Source organism: Moschus berezovskii, chromosome 5 (genome assembly GCF_049115385.1).
Source record: "Moschus berezovskii isolate FMDL1 chromosome 5, NW_MosBer_1.0, whole genome shotgun sequence".
In the NCBI taxonomy this organism is placed as follows: domain Eukaryota; kingdom Metazoa; phylum Chordata; class Mammalia; order Artiodactyla; family Moschidae; genus Moschus; species Moschus berezovskii.
Genome location: NC_142464.1, coordinates 37,710,120 through 37,732,963, shown reverse-complemented (window position 1 = coordinate 37,732,963; position 22,844 = coordinate 37,710,120). Strand labels below are relative to the sequence as shown.

General features: G+C 38.4%; 1 protein-coding gene across 6 annotated transcripts in view; it reads left to right on the top strand.

The window, feature by feature from the left end:
* Positions 1-4,591: 4,591 nt before the first annotated feature.
* PDLIM5 (PDZ and LIM domain 5) overlaps positions 4,592-22,844 on the top strand; it is a 251,372-nt gene continuing 233,119 nt past the window's right edge. For 5 of the 6 annotated variants that reach the window (XM_088836227.1, XM_055434167.2, XM_088836224.1 and 2 more), the window contains exons 1-2: positions 4,592-4,709; positions 8,509-8,646. In XM_088836227.1, coding sequence (XP_088692353.1) covers positions 8,551-8,646 — 96 coding nt within the window. In that variant the 5' untranslated portion in view covers positions 4,592-4,709; positions 8,509-8,550. Of the gene's footprint in view, positions 4,710-4,771; positions 5,882-8,508; positions 8,647-22,844 lie in introns of those variants that run through there. The other variant, XM_055434166.2, reaches the window with a different exon arrangement.

The window sequence follows — 22,844 nt, the reverse complement described above, 5'->3', positions numbered from 1 at the left end:
GAACATCTGGAAGTTCACGATTCACATATTGCTGAAGCCTAGCTTGGAGAATTTTGAGCATGACTTTACTAGCGTGTGAGATGAGTGCAATTGTGCAGTAGTTTGAGCATTCTTTGGCATTGCCTTTCTTTGGGATTGGAATGAAGACTGACCTTTTCTAGTCCTGTGGCCATTGCTGAGTTTTCCAAATTTTCTGGCATATTGAGTGCAGAACTTTCACAGCATCATCTTTCAGGATTTGAAATAGCTCAATTGGAATTCCATCACCTCCACTAGCTTTGTTCGTCGTGATGCGCTCTAAGGCCCACTTGACTTCACATTCAAGATGTCTGGTTCCAGGTGAGTGATCATTCCATTGTGATTATCTTCGTCGTGAAGATCTTTTTTGTACAGTTCTTCTGGATCATGGAGAAAGCAAGAGAGTTCCAGAAAACATCTATTTCTGCTTCATTGACTATGCCAAAGCCTTTGACTGTGTCGATCACAATAAACTGTGGAAAATACTGAAAGAGATGGGAATACCAGACCACCTGACCTGCCTCTTGAGAAACCTGTATGCAGGTCAGGAAACAACAGTTAGAACTGGACATGGAAGAACAGACTGGTTCCAAATAGGAAAAGGAGTGCGTCAAGGTTGTATATTGTCACCCTGCTTATTTAACTTATATGCAGAGTACATCATGAGGAACGCTGGGCTGGAAGAAGCACAAGCTGGAATCAAGATTGCCGGGAGAAATATCAATAACCTCAGATATGCAGATGATACCACCCTTATGGCAGAAAGTGAAGAGGAACTCAAAGGCCTCTTGATGAAGGTGAAAGAAGAGAGTGAAAAGGTTGGCTTGAAGCTCAACATTCAGAAAACGAAGATCATGGCATCTGGTCCCATCACTTCATGGGAAATAGATGGAAAAACAGTGGAAACAGTGTCAGACTTTATTTTTTTGGGCTCCAAAATCACTGCAGATGCTGATTGCAGCCATGAAATTAAAAGACACTCATTCTAAGGGAGATCGATCCTGGGTGTTCATTGGAAGGACTGATGCTAAAGCTGAAACTGCAATACTTTGGCCACCTCATGAGACGAGTTGACTCACTGGAAAAGACTCTGATGCTGGGAAAGGTTGGGGGCGGGAGGAGAGGGGGACGACCGAGAATGAGATGGCTAGATGGCATCACCGACTCTGTGGACATGAGTTTGAGTGAACTCCGGGAGTTGGTGATGGACAGGGAGGCCTGGCGTGCTGTGATTCATGGGGTTGCGGAGAGTCGGACACGACTGAGCGACTGAACTGAACTGAACTGAACTCCTTGGAAGGAAAGTTATGACCAGCCTAGATAGCATATTAAAAAGCAGACACATTACTTTGCCAACCAAGGTCCGTCTAGTCAAGGCTATGGTTTTTCCCGTGGTCATGTATGGATGTGAGAGTTGGACTGTGAAGAAAGCTGATTACCGAAGAATTGATGCTTTAGAACTGTGGTGCTGGAGAAGACTCTTGAGAGTCCCTTGTACTTCAAGGAGATCCAATCAGTCCATTCTAAAGGAGATCAATCCTGGGTGTTCATTGGAAGGACTGATGCTAAAGCTGAAACTCCAATACTTTGGCCACCTCATGCGACGAGTTGACTCACTGGAAAAGAGTCTGATGCTGGGAGGGATTGGGGGTGGAAGGAGACGGGGACGACAGAGAATGAGATGGCTGGATGGCATCACCAACTCGATGGACATGAGTTTGAGTGAACTCCGGGAGTTGGTGATGGACATGGAGGCCTGGCGTGCTGTGGTTCATGGGGTCGCAAAGAGTTGGACATGACTGAGGGACTGAACTGAACTGACTGAACACCTCTATGGCCCTCAACAGTGTTAGCTGCTGTAGTTTTCCATCTTCTTTCTCTGGTCTTTAAGTTGGATGGTTTACTGAGTTTACTGAGATGCAGTGTGTTGAGATGAAAAGGACGTAGTTTTTTGAGTCAGACCCCTCTGCTCTACTTCTATCACTAATTAGCTGTGTGCCCTTGGTTAAATTTCTGAATCTCCAACTTTCTATTTCTTTGAAAAAAATAACTATATGGTTGTAAGAATTAAATAATATACATAAGTCAAGAAATAGTATATGAATAATAAATGCTAAAGTTCTCTATCTTTTGTGATACATAAAATCTAATCAGGTCGGGAAAGTTTTATATGGTTACCAGTTATTTAACACTTTCTTGGTGCCAAGCATGCTATATATATAGTTTATATATGTAAGTAGTTTATATATATATATAATATGTATATGTAGTATAAATATAATCTCTACTTCTCATGATAACTTCAAAAGGTAATTTATAATTATTTCTTTTAAAATGAAGAAACTGAGATGAGTTGCTATCTGGGGTGCATGGTTCTCACCAAAGCACAGTTTACAGTAAATTGGGGGTACAGGGATATTTCTAGGGAAGTGATTTTTAAGTATTATAGTTGAATGACTACCTGGATAGAAAAAACAATCCAGGTAATCATTTCACAAAAAATTTTTTGTTTGTGAAAAAGGCAGACTCTTGGGCCCCATTGGCAAGGATCCTGGGTCTGGAGGCCAGGAAATTAGTTATAACAAGCTGCCTGTGCCATTTTGATGCAGCTGGCACTTTGGAGAACACTTGGATAAATATCAGCCTATCTATTCTACTTGAATTTGGTTCATTTCCCCAACACCCCAGACTTTAAACTGTGGTAGGAGGAGGAAGAGGATTCAGAGGTAGGCTATCATCTATAGGCTAACACTGATTTGCATAGGTAGGTAACACTCCCAGCTCTTTACCACTTCAAGATGCTTATCTTCTAGTGATACCTCTACACATTGCCTGCATTTCTTGATGTCTTTAGTCAACCTGGTTTCATTCAGGATCAAATTAATTGTATTTGCAGTAAACAGATGAGGAGGAGCAGAGAGAGGACCCTTAGAGGGTAATTTTAGCCATTGCCCTGTGGAAGTATTACCAGCTGCAATCTCTTGAAACCTCAGTTTTCTTGACTATAAATGGGATGACATTTGTCTTATAAAGTTAGAAGAATTATTAAATGTAGTAAGAGTTATTACATTAAGTGCAGTAAAAGTTTTTACACTGCCTAGTGTATGGTAGGTGTTTGTAAGTGGCAGCTATTGTTACTATTTATTTAATTATTTATATATTTTGGGAGGGAGATGTCAAACATGACAAGAAATATTAAAGCACTCTTTAAACCAGTTCACACTAGGAAACCCTTCCCTCCAATATAATCTTTCAGAGAAGGCGGTGAAAACTGTGGACTAGTGCTGTCCAATGAAAATATAATAATGTCAGTCAACATTGGTAATTTAAAATATCTTAGTATCCACGACTGAAGCGACTTAGCAGCAGCAGCAGGAGTATCCACATTAAAAAACAGCAAAATTAATTTTAATTGTATGTTTAACAAATATAAAAATTTTACCACTTCAACATGTAATCAACAAAATTATTAATAACATTTTATATTTTATTTGTCGTAATGTCTTCAAAATCCATTTCCATTGTAGCAGAATTTGGACACGATGTTTTCAGTGATAAAGTGAAATGTACTCCTATCCAAACACTAAAGTTGTTTTTAATGGAGGCATGTTACCCTACTTCAGTTTTTAAATTTAAATTAAACTTACATAAAACAAAAAATTCAGTGCTTCAGTTACAGTAAATACATTTCAAATGTTGAGTAGCTACATGTGACAAGTGGTTACAGGTTTGGACAGAGCAGTTTTGGATGTTCTCTAGAATTTTGTTTGCACTTCTTGGGGACCCACGGACTCCATCAGCCTTGCTTTACATGTCCCATGGTTAAGAACTGTCCTTTTCAGTGCTCGCTTCGGCAGCACATATACTAAAAAAAGAACTGTCCTTTTCACATGTTATAAGCCAATTTACAGTTCAAAACAAGCCTAAAATTTACTCTCTTATGTTCACTGAACGTTATTCAAATTTGATCAGGAATAAATCCCTTGAGCTAAATCAAGCACCTTTATAGAAACTGGAAAGTGGACTTTTGATCTGGACTTAGAAAAATAAGCTGTTATAATGGTTGAACCACCTTTGCCCGCTGCTCTTTAACACGGTCTTCTGGTTTGATTAGAGGATTTAACTTCTAGATATTAAAGTTGCTGATTTTCCCTTTCCTAACAGGTCAACTTTAAAGTCTTCACTTCTCTGGGCACATAAAGCTCGCTCAAAAAACCATGCAGTGGCCGCTGAACTTGCATAGATAGGGATTTATCCAAAGCCCTCTCCTATTTTTAGCCAAAGCAACTGCTTGCCAATTCAGTTTCTGGAGAGAAAAATGCATCCACGACAAAACAAACAGGCAGAGCGGACCTTTGTCAGGTATTGCCCAAAACCCCTTAAGACTGCTCCCACCGAAACTCCGTACTGCAATTGTCTTTCCGCAGCAGCTTCGGCTCGCTGCAGTTAGCCCACGCGCAGGGTTCAGCCGCAGCCTTCTCTCGGCTCGCCGCAGCCCTGCGGGTCCGGGGCGGGGCCGGGAGCGGAGGGGGCGTGTCCTGGCTCGGGGGCGGGGTCGGGGTGTGTGGGGGCGCGGGGTGGGGCGGGAGCCAGGAGGCGGAAGTTCCCGCGGGCCGTGGGGAAGGCGCAAGCACAGCGAGTCACTTGTCAGCGCTCGTCTGGTTCGGAGGCATCGCGGCGCGGGACCCGAGGTGAGTGGCCGCCTGCAGGGGATGCGCGTCTCGGAACGCGGGTAGGGAGGAGGGAAAGAAGGAATCGCCGTGCACTGAGCGCAGGGCGAGAACTCCTGCTTAGGGAGACACGGTGGTGCGCCTAGCGCTGGGAAGCGTCTCAGGTGTTTGCTGGACGCGGATCTGCGGAGGTGGAGAGTGGCGTGGGAAGAGGACTGCCGGGGAAACGGCGGCGCGGGAGCGGGCTCCAGGCCAGAGAACGGGCACTGGAGCCGGGACGGGCTGGGACTAGCACGGCCGAGGCAGGGGCGCAGGAGTCGGGCAAGGGCGGGCCACCATCCGGGTGCCGAGCGCCTCTGGGCACCCACCTTGGCGTCTGGGGATACTCGCGTCCTGCGCAGTCTCCTGGCGGTGTGGAGAGGAAGCGGGGCTAATTTTTATTTGCGCTCACTCTACTGAGAAGCATTTATTTCACGCTCCCCCCCCCCCCCCAACATTTAGGATTGTGTAACCTGTTAGGGGAATAAAGCTTGTTTAAAAAACAGATCTGCGTCCAGGAATAAAGCTTGTTTAAAAAACAGATCTGTCGTAAACGCCAGATTTATTAATGCGTACTTGTTGGGGCTTTTTTAGGCTGTGCCTCTAATTCGTTTGACAATAAGTGGAAAAAGGAAGGGCGTGTGGGTAGGGCAGAACTTGGAAAGAAAATTGGTGGCTGCGCTGGGCAGGGCAGGTCTAGGGTGTGATCGCCAGATCCTATCCCAAGTCCGCCTTCCTGACCACGAGGACGTTGGAACCCGCCTGCCTCGGAAACAGCCGGCTCGGGAACCTTATTTGGCAAACAGGGCTAGGCGTGAACCTCTCTGCTGGAAAACTGTCTCGTCGGCTACTTTCATCCGCTGCTTGTGGCTTTAATTTTTCCACTCTACCTCCACAGTCTCTCAATCTGGGGAGAAAAAGAATCTCAAGATACATCTTTAATTTCAGACCCATCTCTGAGCAGTTCATCACGAATTCTTCTTTCCAGTCCTCCAATCCACTGAAGAAGTTAGGATGGAAGTGTGGGAAATACCAAGCTTCCTAGAGCGAAGACATTGTTTGGATTTTCCCTAAAAGAAAGTCCAACACTATGCAGAAGTTCCAACATTTTCTACTTATTTGAAAGAAGAAAGGCAATATTTCCTGCCTCCTTGGTAATTTAGGAAGAGTTTGGGCACTAATAACCAGACCTGGAAAAGGCCAATAATATTACTATTGCTTTGATTTCTGACTATTTCAAGTCACATGAAACTGGCAAAGGGAGGGAAACGGCACTGACTAGAAATGAACTGACACTGGTTCTATAGTGTGACTGTGACCTTGCCACTTACAGAGATTTTAATAACAAATGGGAGAAATCAGGAAAGGAACTCCCAAGTAAAGGGAGTTGCAGGTACATGGGTTAATATATTAATTAAATACATTTTCTTGTAGGGAACAATGGGATTAGGAAAGTCTAGCCTAACATTTACGTTCTTCTTTTGACGAAAAGTTAAAGATTAAAGAAGGAGGGGAATATCTGTGAAATAGCTGTTGGCTTTATACACTTTTGATAAATATTGTGTGCCATCATCCAAATAGTCCTCTGCAAGTTCTCAGAAACGCTTTTATTATAGGGAGAAAGCACTTAAATTATGTATATTAGTTGGTAAGTCCTGTCATGTCCAGCTCTTGAGACCCCCATGGATTGTGGCTCCTTATTACCCCCTTGGGGCTTCCCTGGTGGCTCAGAGGTTAAAGCGTCTGCCTCCAATGCGGGAGACCTGGGTTCGATCCCTGGGTCAGGAAGATCCCCTGGAGAAGGAAACGGTAACCCACTCCAGTATTCTTGCCTGGAGAATCCCGTGGATGGAGAAGCCTGGTAGGCCACAGTCCACGGGGTCGCATAGAGTCGGACACGACTGAGCGACGGAACGGAACGGAACGGATTACCCCCTTACTGTTCATTTTTCATCTGTATCTAATAGTTTGATGTCTCGTTTGGCCTTTTTATCTTTTTGGTGCCTGTTACATTAGTACTGAGACTTTCCTGGTGGCTCAGATGGTAAAGCATCTGCTTACAATGCAGGAGACCCGGGTTCGATCCCTGGGTCGGGAAGATCCCCTGGAGAAGGAAATGGCAACCCACTCCAGTACTCTTGCCTGGAAAATCCCATGGACGCAGTCCACAGGGTCACAGAGAGTTGGACACGACTGAGTGACTTCACTTTCACATTAGTACTAGTTTTGTTGCCTAGTAGTTCAGTGAAGTACTATGCCTGGGGAGAAGCTTTCTCTTTTTTTTTTTCTGGTAGATGTAGTGCAGATTTTCACTGAGTTTTCTTTAAGAACTTAGACTTATTTGAAAATTTTGCCTCATTTTCCCCATAGGAGAAGATGGAATCTGCTTGCTTTTAATACACCCAGTTGTTCAAATATCTATATCTGCCACTATTAATTGATGTGATGTAGTAGAAATTTTGAATATGTTAAAAAATGAAATATTTTAGGACAGGTAATGGTTTGGTTAAGCAACACAAGATTTTTCCAAGGAAGTGGGTCTTAAGCAGCTTTTTTTTTTTAAGTGTGGTTTTAAATTATTTATTGTTATATTATTAATATTTTAAAGAAGAAAATAGTACATTTCTTAGTATTACATTTTAGAAAATCCCTATTCCTCCTAATTTCTCCCACATAATCACCATAACAACTAATACCAAGCTCTGAAAAATGCTTTTTTTCCTTTAGTTTTTCTTTGTTATATAAAAGTACATGGTACCATGAGAGTCATTTTGAGCTCCCTTCGAGCAAAACATAGAAAAAAGAAAGCATCGAAGCACTGTTTCTTTTCTAAAGCTCTAATTCCCTTTCATGCAGTAAGATTAACCCTATATTCCTACCATGTTTAGTCAAGTCTTATACACTGTGTGGGAAATGCTCACTCCACTTTGCCTGATGAGGTGTGCATGTAAAACAAAAAGCGGGTTCTGACTCAAATATCACTGTGCTATTATATTGCCACCCACTCCAGTATTCTTGCCTGGAAAATGCTGTGGATAGAGGAGTCTGGCAGGCTACACACAGTCCCTGGGATTGCAAAAGAGTTGGACATGACTTAGCAACTAAACCACCACCACTAGAGTATTGCCCATCACTGCCTGTCTGAAGGAAAAGTGAATAATTTAAGTGTGGAAAATACCATGTCCCTATATCAGAAAATGCAAGTTGTAGTTTATGATTAGAAAAAATAGTTTTTATGCATCAAGAAACAACTTCTCATTTTAAAGAATTTATTGTTTGGAAAGCATGAATGAGAGTCTACCATTTGCAGTTCTCTTCACATGTTAAAATAACTTAGAATTTAGGTAAGTGAAATGGACTCCTGCCAATTGCAGGCAAAAGAGGTCTGGGAAAATCATTTTGAATTAAACCTGAAATACAGTTTTGTTCTTTTTCTAATATAAAACAAAGTATTGTAAGGTACCTTGAATTAAAGTTTGTGTGCAAGAAGCCACAAATTGTATTCTAGCAAGTTGTAAGACTGATCAAATGTCTAGAAATATACTCTGATATGGAATTTTTAGACTATGGAAATTGGCATAAGTTTAGAGATTGCATATTAGCTCATAGATTCCTTTTCCTAGACTGAAATGAGAACTTAATATAAACTTACTCTGCATATCCCCTTTTTCCCCCCAAACAAAATACTGAAGATAATTTAGTTGGGTTTATATTCAATGCATTTAAATATGTAATCACTTTTTGGATAAACGTCTCTGTTAACCATCTGATTTTCTTTCAGTTTCTTTCATTTTGAGGGATTGGACTTTGCGTCGTTAGAATCATGAGCAACTACAGTGTGTCCTTGGTTGGCCCAGCTCCCTGGGGTTTCCGGCTGCAAGGTGGCAAGGATTTCAACATGCCTTTGACAATCTCAAGTGTAAGCAAACTTTACAGATTTTGTTGTAGATGTTCACTCAATGCATAGTCCTAGAAACATCATGCTGAGTTGTTGAAATCTCTAAATGTCCTGTGCTCTACTTAATAGAATTGCTTATGGAATATGATCTGAGCAGATTTAGTTAATTGTCATAAAGGATCTGCTGGGGAAGGAAATTGGATAATTGATTTCAATTAAGCATATTTTTCTCCCTCTTAATAAAAAAATGGAAAGCGTTTAACTGGGGGACAGACTCCAAATCTTTGAACTGTCACTGATCTGAACTTTAGGTTCTTCATATGTAATAGAAGGTTGTAACAATGGGATGTTCACTGTCACTTTCAGCTCCAAAAGCTGTTTATTAAAAACTGTTGATCAATACTGGGTAAAATAACTGTTTTGGTGTTATTTCCTCAACTTGCTCTCTGATGAAGGTGATAGCCTACAGTAAAATGACCAAAAGCTACTTAGCTTTGAAGAGGAAATGAAGGGCTTGAATCTCCAACTATTGGGTTGGCCAAAAATTTCGTTGGAAGTTTTCCATAAGATGGTACAGAATAGATAGTCAATCTTTGAATAATTGAGATTTGACTGTTTACCTCATTATGGATTTAGTTTGAATATATTCTGAATATATATTTTAAAGATACATTTCATGATGCTAATGATACTTATGAGAGGAGTAATAATAGCTTTCATTTATTGAGGCTGGACTGGATATCAGGCACTATTTCACTTTCATCTCCAACTAGGTAATTTTTGCTATTAATTAGTTGTATGACATTTAAGGGATTTTTTGTATATTCAAATAAATATGAATATCTGTTCCCTTTTTACTTGCATGGTAGCATAATATATACCCTGTTCCACACATTCCGCTTTTTCTCAACAGCTTACTGTGGAGAATTTTCCTGAATAATATGTAGAGTTTTTCTTTATATTTTTAACAGATGTATAGAATTCTTTTGTAGGGAAGTAACATTTACTTGGACAATCCCCTATTGAAGTGCGTTTGTACAGTTTCCAGTATTACTTTTACAAGTAATGCTGCAGAGGATATCATATATACATGATTATATATGTAATTTTTGATAGGTTGTGCCAATTTGCACTTTTGTGCAATATATGAAAAAAACCTATCCCCCAAACAACATTACCAGCAAACTTTTGGACTTCTGCCAAGTTCTTTACCTTCCTCATCTTAGGTAATTCTCACACCAGCCTGTGACATAGTGGTATTATTCTCATTATATAGAACTGTGCTGTGAGTTCCCATGGCTAATGTGGAAGAGCTGGCTTTCAAGGAGGTATACTCTGCTGCCTGCTCAATAAGCTTTATCATAAATTTAGGTAGATTCTTTCTCTAGTTAGATATTTAGAGGGTTGCCTTTTGATTTAATTATATATAAATATTATATATAAATATACATATTTATATATATTGTGTATAAATATATATATATATATATACAACACTGCTTCTTACAGTATTATATACTACTTGATTTTGAAAGATTGAAAATGTTTGTAACAGTTATGTATCTCAATTAAAATGCTTCAAATCCAGTTTACTAATGAAGTTTTCCTTGTTTTTTGGCTTTGAATTTTTAAATAGTTATCTTTATCTCCAAATTCCATCTTGATTTCAGCTACTCAGGTTTTACAAGGAAACACATGTATGTAATCCAGTCTGCAAGTTTTAAGGCTTTGCATGGTCGGATGAAATTTTAACTGTAAAACATCCTTGTGAAAATGTGTCTTGTGGTTTATTCCTGTTTGACGGGAGCACTTTCTTTTTGCCTCCTACCAAAGAGCTATTATGCAGAAAGGAACAATATTTGAAGATTGTCTTTTTTTGCATTCTGTTAACATCATTTTATATTACTTTTGAAAATCCTCATTTGTGATAATGGACTAAAGAAAATTGTGGTTTAAATACTCCCATTTTTCACTAAAAAAAATTCAGAGACAAATGAACACCTAATGGAACATACTTTGCTATTTGATTATAGAACTGCAAATGCAGTATGTAGATACTGTGGTGCCATACCTTTAAAACAGTCGTCTGTGCTTGTTTTCTGGCAGGCAGTCTGAGCTCCATGTTGTGATGCTGATAGAACAGAACACTGTGTACATACATGTGTGCCCTCTCTTGGCACAGAAGAAATACTTTCCTTGTGTAGACAGAGTGCTAATTAAAGGGTTTTGAACATACTGATTAAAAGAGACTATGGTAACAAAGCTGCTGAGTTATTTCTGTTCTCTTACAAAAGTCTCTGCCATCTCCTGTGACCTTTTTGGGTCTTGTGCAGTGGGGCATGCAATTCATTCTGGACCGGAGAGGATGGAGGGGGAGGGGGAGGAGAGGGAATGTTGGCGCAACTTTGCTGTTAGGCTGTTGGCCTTTCATTGTAGTTATTTTTAACCCCTTGTGTGGTTCAGTTTAAACATGTGCAGTAACATTGCCTAATAAACATGGGTGCCTAATAACTAATTTATATTGTGGTAGTAAGATGATTAGTGTTATACCTCATCTTAATTAGTTCTCTGGTTATATTTATTCTGTCTTCATTATGTAAAAGTATTGGGATATATTTCAGTAGTCACCAGATTATTTAATTAATAGTATCAAGAAGCAATTAAAACCTGAAAGCACGCCTTCAAACATATAATTTAGTGATTCTCTTATTTTGATAATGTGTATGGAATTCTTAAGGTCTGGCATGATAATTGCTCAGTTATCTTTTACAATAATGTGAAATTAAAAAGAAAAAATTATTTAGAGACTTGAAACATCAAATCCCCCATGATTGTAGGGAACAGTTGGATATTTTTAAATTTACTGTCTGTTGAAATTGAAAAAGAAAAAACTGTACAAGTTTGTGCTTAGCTAGGAACCTTCATCTATATAGAGTTCAAAAGTATACAGTTTTTCCTCTGGTCATGTATTATTGTGTTGTACTTCAAAGTGCTATTTATGGTTTCCTTATAATATTGGAACTCAGATATCAAATGTATTTGAGATAAAGAAGTCATCGGCTGGGACTTGAGCTTTCAGTTTTCTTAAGATTTTGTTGTTATCAGTGTAGGCCTATGACTTGTTTCTTAAAGCATACAAACTATAAAATTTTAGCATTATGCTCAGATTTTGTTTTCCATCTCTTTTGTATGAGTTTTGCATACTCCTTTAGTTGGTAGGTTTCTAAGGTAAGATTGGTGATTCTTGCAAAGTTTTTGAAAAGATCCTCAAATTGCTGTAACTGCCTGATTACATATCATTGTCTTCAATTTCCTATCCTTTAAGTGGTGTGTCGGCTACTGGAGTTTGTAGGCTGTCTTTTTATGACCCTATATTTATGAAATTGCCTTGAAGCCATGGAATGTAGGGATGGTTTCATTGTACCAATGTGGGTTTGTTGGTCTTTGCCAATATATTTTATAAGAAGAAATAGGAGACTTGTTGCACAATTCAAGGCTGTATTTTGGCAAGTTGATGACCCTCACCATGGAATTACAAGAAGGATAGTGTATTTGTGAATAACATTTTAACTACAGCATCCTAAAATTCAAACACTCTGCCTATGTTATTTTCTGATATATGATATTAGAATTTTCCCTTAACTCTCAATATTTGGATTTCCTGAAGGTTATCTCCCAATTCTTTATAAACACATCTGTGGCGTTTCTTTAGCAGATAAAATGAGGTCAGACATTTCAATACCCAAATAATAGAGATTTTGATTCCAAGAGTTAGGGGAGGATCAGTTGTCACCAGGTCAGACAAGATTTTAGTTGGTTTTGAAAAGCAGAGGAAATGTATCATTTCTTGGAGTATGGAGCCCTGTTTAGGAGTATTATTGATACACAGAACAGAGAAAGAACAGTGAAAATGCTTTGCTGTGAATTCATTCATTCAATAGTTAAAGGGACATTTCGTGGAAACCATAGAGGAAGAGACAAAATATTGGGGAATACAAAGTTTGGGGAGAAAAGTAGAGTACTAGACAATGTCATAAGACCTGTCACAGACAATATTTGATGGAATGATAGAGATACAGATACGTGTTTCTTGGTTTCAGTGGACACAGACCTTTTGTGTTTGTTTAGGATAGAGAAATAACCTACAGGAGAAATTAATTGAATTGGTCCTCGAAGGATGAACTTTGAACACCTTAGAGTAAGCGTTTCTCTGTGTTGGTTTGCAGTGCCAGTGAAAATGAAGACTTATTTTGCCATTGCTTGACTCTGGGTGAAACTGTGAATAGAGCTGAGTGATTCTCCAGACAGGCCAGCTGCAGAGTTCACTACAAGAGGCGGGTAGAAAGAGATTTTCAGTCCTGAAGCTGAAATGAGAGAACCATCCTACCTTAAATAAATGGGTCCATTGTTAATTTTAAGCTGTTGAGTATTTTCTTTTACATTCCCTTCCAACTACCCTGTCATTATGCCAAGTTAGAAAGTTAATAATTTAGCTTGCTTAACTCCATAATGTATATTTCACATGTATGTTCACCCTTTGCTTTAAAATATTAATTACCTTATGTGGAAGACTCAGAGACTTGCCTTTACCACATGGCAGTTTTCTGTCATTGGTGGTTGTGAGGGTCAAGAATCTCAAGATAATTCTGAAGATTTTTTCTGGTCTGTTATTTGTAAAAAATGAAAATCTTAATCAGTTTTATTGTTAAGTTAGTAGTTAGAGAAAAAAGGCTTTTTTTTTTTTTTTTAGTTTTTAATGAATATTGGGCATTTTAGAAAGTTATATGTTAACATAGGAATTTTACTGTTATGCAGGATTTTTGTATCTGATGGAAGAAACAATATTGTAGAGATTGAATCAAGTAAGAATAGCAGTTTAGACCTAAGTAAAGGAGATTTTCATACAAGATACTCATTTACTTGTGAGTTAGGTCTAATATTTACTTACTTAAACTGAGAATAACCAAAGCCTATAGACTCATTTTCAGTCATTTTTGAGAATTTTCAGTGCAGAGAGCTTGTCTTTATGATAGTTGCTGATTAGGCTGCAGTGTGAATATACAGTTAACCAGGGGTCACACAGAGTCGGACACGACTGAAGTGACTTAGCCGCCGCCACCACCGCAGATACCTTTGTCTGAAACATCCTGTTTGTAGTAGTTCTTACCCAGATTCCCATGTACTGCAAGGCCCTTCATGACCTTTCCCCCCAGTTACAACTTCACAGAAGAGAAATCTTATATGACTTCATTAATCTAGAAACACCCATTGCTCTGGCTGACAAGGGATTGCTTCTTTGGCATCTTAGGAGAGATAACTGCGTTTCAGCTTTAGGAGGTAAGACTCTACACCTTTGTTTGAATTTTTAAGATGAAGAAATACTGAGTATATGATATAAAACTTCACAAAACAAGATCCTCACATATGAAATATTAATATATGTGTGGATTTGCAAATAAATGACACAATAATGGGATTGAAAAGAAAACACCAGTTTAAGAAAGTAATGAGCAGTGACCATGGTGGGCCCTCATTTAGGTATTCTGGGTACAGAGTCACTATAGTCCTGCTGGAAATTCAGATTTGTGTTTTAATTGCAGAGTAGGAAAATCACTTTTGTAGCACAGACTTTTTTTTTTAAAGGAAATAAAATATTTAGCAATGGACCGAACAGACAATGTTGAATGAGTGTTTTAAGTCAGATTTGGAAGAATTTTTTATAGTATTAAAATGGAATCTCTCAAATCATCACTTCCCTATCTTCTGTCACCTTTTTATCATTTCTTTCTTGTGGCTTAAGTGGAGTTATCTTTTCTCTGTCAATACTCAGTTTTCTTTTACAGCTTAGATTGTTACCCGTTTTGTGTGATGATTACTGCAACAAAGTTCATCAACTCCACTGGCACTTAGTCATCCAGTAGAGCTTTAAGTAGATGCAGCAGGTGTCCCAGTCCATTTTAAATGCAAGAGAGTGAAATGAACTGGGAAACTTGACGGGATGAAATGATAAAGAACAAGTCAGATGGAAAGTGCAAAGAAAGAGGCAGTTTTAACAAGGTTATAGTGGGAACAGTTATTTACTGGATCAAATATGGTACTCAGGAAATCTTAACCCTTCACTCTTTCCTCCCTTTTAAAGTTTAATTAATTTATGCTTTTCTTTAGGTAAGACATTCATGTGAGTTGAAAGTCAAATGACTCAGAGTTTAGAGGAAAGAGCCTCCTGTTGCCCTGTCATTCATTCCCTTTGCCTGCAAGCAGCCAGTGTTTGCAGTTTCTTGTGTGTAGTGTCAGGGGTGATCTATACAGATATGTGACAGTACATAAATATCTTCACTACCCTCCTTTTCATCACAAATAGTGTCCTTAAAAACGAACTGGGTTTGGTTTTTTTTTTTGGCATTTTGCCTTTTTTGTAACTTAACCCCAAATCAGGAAATATGTCTTCATTCTTTTTGTATCACTGCATTGTATTTAGATTTATCATAATTTACTTAGTCAGTTCCTATGGATGGACAATTAGGTTGTTTCTAATCTTTTTCTTTTAGTAATACTGTGGTGTAATTTTTGTATCTGTATCTATATTTATTTATTTTAGGCACATATATGAGTATATCTGTGAGATAGATTCCTAGAAATGGAATTGCTGAGTCAAAGGGTTGTCTACATTTTGACTGATACTGCCAAATATCTCTGTGGAGACACTCCTACCCAGAATATGAGAATGCCAGTTTCCTCATACCTGTGCTAGCACATGTTTTGACAGACTTTGATCTTTTCCAATCAGATGGGCCTGTTTCCATCTTTCTCTTTTTTTACAGAGCTTAATCATCAGTATTCTGCAGAGGATTCTGTATGTTTTTTAAGTGGTTCATTTCCCCCCCCATTTGTGTGAGAATATACAGAATGAAAATGTGCGGATTTTCTTTAAATTATATCATTAACTTTGGAGGGATGCTTAAACAGCATTTGAATATTTTCCTTTAGAGCTCTGATGAATAATTATCCTCATTTGCTTCCTATTTCCAAATGAATTTCCTCTCTCTCTTAACATATTACTTCCAAATATATGGTGAAATAACTTTTTGTCTTTTGTGAAATAGTTTTTGGCATAGTGCCCTGTGACAGACTTTCTAAAAAATTAAGCAAATTCATTTAATAGACTTCAGGTTGTTACTTTGGAGTTTTTCCAGTAGCTTGATATATTGTGTAATATCAAATCCTGCTCTTCTCTATCTCCCTTTAAGGGTTGTGACAGAGAGACTGACCATAATGAGGTATTTGGCCTGGTCCTTGGACGTAGTAAAATTCAGCCTTAGGACCCTCACTGTTTTCATATCAGCTGTTATTAGCCAGTGGAGTATAACAAGCCACAACAGTTTCTAATGTTTCATAGCGTAGTGAGTCAGGCATTATGAAGGCATTCTAGTATGTGGCACAATGTATTTCTTTGTTTTACCTGAGTGAAGCAGCAGAGAATGTAAGTGTTGGTAACCTTGATGACAAGAAGGGTCGGAATGCCAGGGCTATTGTATTTTATATGCTTAAAGTTGAGGAAAGTAGGAATTTCCTTTTAGTCTGTTGCTGCAAAATTTTAAATATGATGAGAAGGGTTTGGAACTACATAAGAATGTGCACCATTTGTTATCTGAATTCTGTGACTTGTTAACTGTTTTCCTAGGATTTAGAAATTGATTTAACAGTGATCACTGTTCTTCATGATATTTATCTTGGGTGAAATATGATTGACCAAAAGAAAGTTTGTTTTTTTTTAATGGTATTAATAACTGAATTCCATTTACTGTATATTCTGTCAGGGGCTTAAGTGTTGTAATTGGTTCCATTAAGTATCCAGTTATTAGACCAGTATTTCTCTAATGATTTCTGAGATATTAACTTTTAGAGATGGTAAAATTTAAAAGTTTAGTCAGGTTGTAAAATGCTAGCTAGAGGAGGTTGTGCGTATATTCTGAAAGTATTTTTTTCTTAAGAGAAGATACTGGAGGACAAATATCCTTTAGAAAGCAAATGCATTATTCCTTAACTAGCAACCCTTAGAGATAGATGTTCTGGAGAGAGAAGTTTGTATATAAATACAGGCATACATGTTATACATGTAATTTTCATGACTGTGGACATTCTCCTGAGGTATCTCCATGGTGCTGACTTCCAAAATATTCTAGGAATGGTTCTTTTGATCTTTTTATGTTAGACATTTCTGTTTATATGTACCTTTATTCATTCTGGAAGACTCCAGTTAGTTGATATCCAGTTCTCGGAGTGGCACGTTGATAGTTTCTCAGACAAAGGAGTTTCTAAACTTCATCACTGGCTTCTTCCCACCTCGGCTCTTTCCTCATCTTCAGGCTGGCATCTTGTCCAGGCAGGCATTCTGAATCCTGCATTTAATGTATCAGTGCCCTATTTAAGAACTTCAGGGCTTCCTGTTACTTGTTGCTTAACCCCTCTGCCTGCCATTCAGGCTGCATGTCAGTGGGCCCGTTGAACAGAACTAAGTTTATAGTCCAGAATGGTTTGGACCCTGAAGCCCTTAGTCTCTTTATTCTTCGTGCACAGTGCCTTGGTTCTTAGCTCTGAAGCCGTACTCATCCCTCAAGGCACATTTGTACACCAGGTGCTCTTTGAAATGTTTGACTGCTCCAGCTCCCTGGGGTCTCCTTTCTTTCCTATATTAAATAATAATGAATATGCATTAACATTGATTGAGCCTGTGTTATTGTCTAGGCCATGCTGTAGATATTTTGCACATGTTTGAGTATTTAATCCTCTTAACAACCCTCTGAGGAAGTATAAATTAAAATCTTTGATCTTCAGATGAGGAAACAGAAGTTAAATAACATACCCAAAGTAGCACAGCTAGTAATTGGTTAGGCTTAGGATTTGGAACCAGATACACTGAGTAGAAGTAATACTGTGGTGGTTTTAACCAGCGTACTCTGTTTTCTGGGAATAGATAACAGCTTTCAGTACTGACAGCCAATTTTGTGTGTATGTCTCTTAAAGAGAGAATACATGCTATAAAATCAAAGACTTGTATAAATGGGAGTAACAGATTATATTTTTAAAATATGATTATTTTCTAAACTGATCATTAATATCATTAGTGAGATTTTTCAAATGTAGCTTCTAGACCCAGACTTTGAATTCAGGGTGTTTAGGGATTCTCAAATGCTCTATGGATGTTTCTCATGTACCATTGAATCACATTTTGTACACTCATGTTTGGGAACCAAATGTAGCTTTTATTTTTTTAAAAATATTTTTATTATAGATCTTTTGTTATTTAGATCACTTCAACAAAAAGATTAAGGCTAAAATTGCAGTGAAATTGCCACCAAGTAAATAATGTGACAGATCTGCTTTTCTCTAAATCATAGTCTTCACTTTTTTCAGAGTTCAGTCACCATAGGTCAAATCCTTTTTTGGAAATAAATGTCAGTTTTAATAATACATGATATCAGGTTTTAGTTCAGTTTATGATGCTGAAAGTATCTTTGTGACAAAAAGATTTGGAGCACCTTGAAGTTGGCACATTACTTATAATATTTTAATACTATACAATTTAATAATGAATGTTAAATTTACCAAAGACTTCTGGAGGAATCTTTGGTAAATTTAACCAAGTATGTAACAAGTATATTTTGTTTTTTCATGCCTCATTGTTAAGCTAAAGTGGTAACATTGAAGTTAAAAGGAATTGAGGATAGTCTTTTTAAGGCCATGAGCCAGAGATCAATTGTAATGTTATGTTTCATAGCAGTACAGTTCAAATATATATAAATAGGTCATATGCTTTGTTAAGTTGTGAACCCCTCTTACCCGGAAAAAAAAAAATCCTTCAACTCTGGGTCTTATTTACTCAAAATCATGTTAAAATTCCCAGTATGTGTCCAGTGATTATTGACTGATGATTATAATGATGATGGGGACAAATGGAAAGCCTAGTTGCGATTACAATCATTTCTTCTAGAATTGTTTTGTTAATGAATATGATTGATAGTTATTATTAACTGGTGAAAAATTTTGGTTTTTTTGTTTTTAATCCTAGTCAAGGTTTTGTTTCTACAGAATGCCTCAGAGGTTGCTTAATGTAATAGCCCTCTGCCTCCCTATACAGAGTCTTCCTGTGTGTCAGCCTATATTTGTTTTCTCTGTATTTGACCCAGTGGTTCTATTTCTGTCCCTTGGTGTCATGCACAACAAAGGAAAACCCTTGCTCACATTATAGCCTTCTAGGTGACTGAGTTATATTTTCCTTTAAGTCTTGTGGATATTCTGTTGGAAACCATTTCTTCAAATGTTTCTTTCTTGACAGTTGCGTCTCTTCACAACCCTGAGCATTTGCCTTTTAAAGTAGTTCAGGTTTTAGATGTCTCTTATGTGTGAATCCCAGAACTGAACCCCACACCTAAGATATAGTAAGACAAATGCAAAAGTATAGTTATTAAGTAAGGAAACTGATTTTTGTGACTGGATAGTGCAGAGTTTAGAACTGCTTTGGGCAGTGGGCTTGATAGAATTTTCACTATTTTCTCCGTATACTGTTGTACTGTTTGAAATGTATTCGTGTCTTTTGTCTAAAAATGAAAGAAAGGTAAATTGGCCTATAGTTTGTTCACGTGCAAACTCAGACTTGCCTGGACATATATGGAGCTTAGCAGAGCCTAAAAGGAGCAGGTGTGTGTGTATGTATGTGTGTGCATGTGCTGTTTACGTGAAAGACCAAGGGGCTTCAAGGGAAGGAATTCAAGAAACATGTAATTGAGGCATATTCAAAGCTTAGTCCTTGGAGATTTTATTATTATTATTTATTATTTTTTAGGAGAGATGGGTGAATTTTTGGTAGACCAGAGTGCAGTCCTCTTGGGATTGTCTTCTGGTGCTGCTTTTTTCCTGAATGACTCATGCCAGAACCCTAGGAGGAGAGGTATTAATTAACACATATTTATTGATCTCCTACTGTGTACCAGGCTGGGGTAGAGAGGGTGGTTCTCTATTTCCTGACAGAAAGGTGCATCGAGCAAGATATGGAATATATGAAGAAGCTTGGAAGTAGAAGAGGACATATATGCAATGAAACTTGGGAAAGGACCATGATAATATGTGCGTTGACCATACAGCCTAGTCAGGATGGCAGGGAACTTCTGGATTAGGATCTGTAGAATCCCTAGAGGAGACAGAAGTAGCAGCAGTAGACAGAATTTGCTATCCTACCTCGAGGCATGGAGCCATTTATTTAGTATCATTATTGAGCACCTAACATCTGCTCAGTACTGGTCTAGGAGCTGAAAATACACAAAACAGAGTCATTATTGTTTATTATGTATTATGAACCTTATAGCCTAGTAAAAGAGACTGTTAACTCTCAAGTGTATAGATAAATGAGCAATGTAACTTAATAAGGTGGTGTGCTAGGGATTAAGTGAAAGTGAAAGTCACTCAGTCGTGTCCAACTCTTTGCAACCCCGTGGACTATACAGTCTGTGGAATTCCCCAGGTCAGAATACTGGAGTGGGTAGCCTTTCCCTTCTCCAGGGAATCTTCCCAACCCAGGGATCAAACCCAGGTCTCCCACATTGCAGGTGGATTCTTTACCAGCTGAGCCATGAGAGAAGCCCAGGGAATAATTGGGGGAATTGTATAAGGGGGAAGGGTCTTGCTTTAAGTTCAGCAGTCCAGACAGCTTAAGAGTAAGAAACCTGTCATGGGAAGACGAAGGAGAACAGCTTTGCAGGCAGAGAGAGCAGTAAGTGCAAAGGCCTGGAGACAGGATGGATGTTGGTGTGTTCAAGAAGAAGAAAAGGAGGCCAGTGTGGCAGGAGTGCAGTGAGCAAGGAGGCAAGGGGAATGAGATGGGGGTGGGGAGGGGAGCCTCGTGTCAGAATGAGAGATAAGAAGGTTTGACGTAGTGCGGAGAGATGACATTGGGGGTGATGGGACAGCGGGGATTTGAGAGGGATTTTGATTCCTCTGGATTGGTGCTGAGCTAGGAAGAGTGGGCTCCTGTTACTGTGATTTTACCCTATCTGCAAGCTGGCGTGTTTTTAAACTGGTTTTGATTGAAATTTCAGGGGAAAAATTCACTTAAAAGATTTTTTAAGCAAAGGAATAACCATATAAACTTCCAAGGTGGTTACTTGGAAATAACTTACATTTTATTTTATTTTTTATTTTTTTTGACAATACATCATAGACAGCATTTTCTTGTAAATGCAGGTTCACGCTTGGCATTCAGATATTCCACAGGACTAAATACACAAGGACTGTAAAGCAATTCTAACTGACATAAGTCTTCAGATAAATATATTAACAAAAATTAAGTCAAGATGATACCATTTAAAATTTAAAAACCACAGAGTAGATGTGAAGGTAGGCATCCATCAGGTTTGGCAAGTGTGCAGACTGCTGAATTAAGTGTTCCTGGAGTCTGGCATGGAGCCTATTATTTCCTTCAAGTTGCAGCTTATCTTATGTTTTTTTTTTTTCAATTTTTTTTAATTGGAGGCTAATTATTTTACAGTATTATATTGGTTGGTTTTGCCATACACTGACATGAATCTGCCCTGGGTGTACATAAGTTCCCCCTCCTGAACCCCCCTCCCACCTCCCTCCTCCCCTTATCCTCCCTCTGGGTCATCCTGGCACACCAGCCCCGAGCATCCTGTAACATTCATCGACCCTGAACTGGCGATTTGTTTCACATATGATAATATACATGTTTCAATGCTATTCTCCCAAATCATCCCACCCTCACCCTCTCCCACAGAGTTTGGAAAAGTTATCTATGTTATAACACATACATTATTGTTTTCTCATTGTTATTTGCACACTGATGACAGTTTTCCTATTTTGTGCTCTTTTATTATCATCACTGTAAGAAGCAGCTTGTTTCCCAGATGGCTTCTGTTTTCATTTCCTTGTGATGTTATGACCTTTTCTACTTTAATAAGGAAATGTTGCATACGGATTCAGGAGTTGTTTACAAATTATGCTGGTAACACTTTTGTTAGAGTCTGCCTCAAAGATGAAGTGAGTGTTAGGGTATTTATTCTAAGACAGATATGTTGAGCTGAGAAAGATTTTAATAGTGTCTATTTTTAAAAAGAATGTTTTAGTCTGTTGGTTAATGTGCCCAATGCCAAAAGCTATGTTCTGTAGCCCTTTTATTATTTCAAGTGAAGGGAGTTTATGAAAGTTAATGTTTTTCATTTCTAAACCTTTTGGAGAGGTCACACGACAGGATTACCATCTCCTAAGAGAAGGCTGACAGTTGATAACTAACTAAATTCAGATTTTCATGTCTTAAAGGCATTGTTAATGGATAAAAGTGCTGTCACTGTCATGTAGCTATAGGTCTGCATTGATCGTAATGTCTTAGCAAACGATGAAACTTCGTACTTCATATTTAAGGTCAACTCTTTGTAAATTCAAGGGAAAATGAGTCTTGTTATGAGTTTTGGGGTATATTTGCAAAATAATACTTTACAACCAACTTAAATCTGTATTACATTAGGTATAACAAAATATATACTAATGTAAATATTTTAGATATAGTTTTCTTAATGATTTTATCTTAAGATATAAAGTAATCTAATAGTAATTAAATAAGTTAAATAAGCAAGGTGACAATATACAGCCTTGACGTACTCCTTTTCCTATTTGGAACCAGTCTGTTGTTCCATGTATAGTTCTTACTGTTGCCTCCTGACTGTTGCATACAGGTTTCTCAAGAGGCAGGTCAGGTGGTCTGGTATTCCCATCTCTTTCAGAATTTTCCAAGTTTATTGTGATCCACACAGTCAAAGGCTTTGGCATAGTCAATGAAGCAGAAATAGATGTTTTTTTGGAACTCTCTTGCTTTTTCGATGATCCAGCAGATGTTGGCAATTTGATCTCTGGTGCCTCTGCCTTTTCTAAAACCTGCTTGAACATCTGGGAGTTCACGGTTCACATATTGCTGAAGCCTGGCTTGGAGAATTTTGAGCATGACTTTACTAGCGTGTGAGATGAGTGCAATTGTGTGGTAGTTTGAGCATTCTTTGGCATTGCCTTTCTTTGGGATTGAGTCCCTTGTACTGCAAGGAGATCCCACCAGTCCATTCTAAAGGAGATCAATTCTGGGTGTTCATTGGAAGGACTGATGCTAAAGCTGAAACTCCAATACTTTGGCCACCTCATGCGAAGAGTTGACTCACTGG